Genomic DNA, 1,857 nt, shown 5'->3' with positions numbered 1-1,857 from the left:
TCTTCGTTCTTCGGAGTTATGATTTTGAGTAAATAATATTTGAACAGATCAAAATCATACATACAGAGAAAAACTATTTTAAAAGATTATTTATTGTGGCCTCTTATATTTTTAGTCATGAAAGAAAGTCTATGAATTCCAGATCAGATCTTGAGAAGAACTTAGTAGCAAACAACTATTACAATATTTAAAATTTTTGTAATTGTGTAGCAAAGTTGTTGAAGCTTTCTAGGAGATAATTTTCCGAGGGTACGATGTTTATTTTTAACTTAGATTTATACAACAGTTACCAAATGCAAAAATATCTTTCTGTAAAAGTGTAAAATATCAAATCGTCGATGGTAAATACATGGGTTTGTTTGCTAGGTAATGCCATAAACCTACTTTCTAGGAATTGTGACCGTACCATCGTGAAATGACCTGTATTGTAAAGATACGACAGTGAGGAAAGATATAGGACAATTTAACAGTTTCCAAGTTACACTATAGTACAAATCTATAAATGTAACTAGTTACAAAAATACGTAGTTATGAAGCAGGTTACGTTTTCTTAAGAAACTAGTTACGTTACGTTACGCCGAAAACATGTTACTACCCATCACTAAAAAGGACCCATTTTTATGGTTTGTTTCACCTGTCCGTTTAAGCAATGTGACGCCAAAGATAAGAATTGAAAAATATTTATAAATTATTGCGTTTCCAGAAAATAGCGAAATCTTATAACAATAAAAGAGAGCAATCAACTGTTGATTCAGCTTTGACTATAACATCTCTAAAAAGTGAGGGATACATTTCAGAATCGTTCAATATATGGGGTCCTTTTTTGCTAGTCCCCTGGAACCTCAACCTTCATGTTTCCGCCGCATCCTATTTTTTGGGACAACCTGATAAATCCATTTTCCATATATTCAGCAAGTCCAACTGCAGCTGGCAGGACGAATGCTTTTTGAATATTACGGGAATGATCGTTGTATAGTGAGACAGAATCATGAAGGTTTGAAGATGTTTGTTATATCTTCTGGAAGAGTTGTTATTTCACAACAAGCCATTGATCCCGCGACTGGTGACATGGTTTCTTTCGAAATTGGAATTATGGAAAAAGGTGAAATGTTTGGGGAATATTCTCTCCTGCACGGGAACAAAAGATTAGCAACAATCACAACTATAGGTAACTATTTGGTTTTGGAATAAGATACCTATTTATTTATAAAAGGAGTCGGACTTTCAAGGATTGTGTTATTTGAATAATGTTTGATATTGGGGATTGATAGTAGTGGTTATCACCCGACGGGTTTAAGCGCTCGCTACGTTACTTAAAGTTACCAACCACAGTTGTTGGCGACATGTTGGATAAACGATTGTATCGGTGTTCTTACAGAGGGAGAACTAATTCTAGACTACGGTCATGAAGCCTAAATACAGTAGAATCCGCTTATAATGACATCAAAGAGAAAAAGGCAAACACGTCATACTAAGCGGACGTCATACAAGCATAGTCTTAGAAAATAAACAACTTTCTATTTTGGTTAGTTATTTATTTTAATAGAGAGGAAAACTACAAATTGTATATATTTATTAACAGTAAAAGAAAAAGAACGATGAGTTGTAATATCAATATACATAAGAAAGGTCAGAAAAATGAGCGAAAATGTTATTATTAATCATTTGGGTCACTATAGCCGGATATGATTTCTTGAAAATCAGTCATAATAAACGATATGTCATTTTAAACGGAGTCATTATATCCAAACTTTCCTATAGAGAATTTAATATGAAAACCAAACTTAACACTGTAATTACTTCATATTAAGCGGTTGGTCAATATAGGCGGAGTCATAATAAACGAATTCCACTGTA

The 1,857-nt window shown here is 33.2% G+C and overlaps 1 protein-coding gene across 1 annotated transcript in view; it reads left to right on the top strand.

Annotated features, from left to right (window-relative positions):
• Window positions 1-1,857, top strand: part of LOC108742077 — a 14,008-nt gene that overhangs the window by 7,563 nt on the left and 4,588 nt on the right. Inside the window, exon 4 of the mRNA XM_025975952.1 lies at window positions 913-1,168. Coding sequence (XP_025831737.1) covers window positions 913-1,168 — 256 coding nt within the window. The remainder of the gene's footprint in view (window positions 1-912; window positions 1,169-1,857) is intronic.

Source organism: Agrilus planipennis, unplaced genomic scaffold, assembly GCF_000699045.2.
Source record: "Agrilus planipennis isolate EAB-ADULT unplaced genomic scaffold, Apla_2.0 scaffold12, whole genome shotgun sequence".
In the NCBI taxonomy this organism is placed as follows: Eukaryota; Metazoa; Arthropoda; class Insecta; order Coleoptera; family Buprestidae; genus Agrilus; species Agrilus planipennis.
The sequence above is the reverse complement of the archived record's forward strand: the minus strand, read 5'-3'. Positions and strand labels throughout refer to the sequence as shown.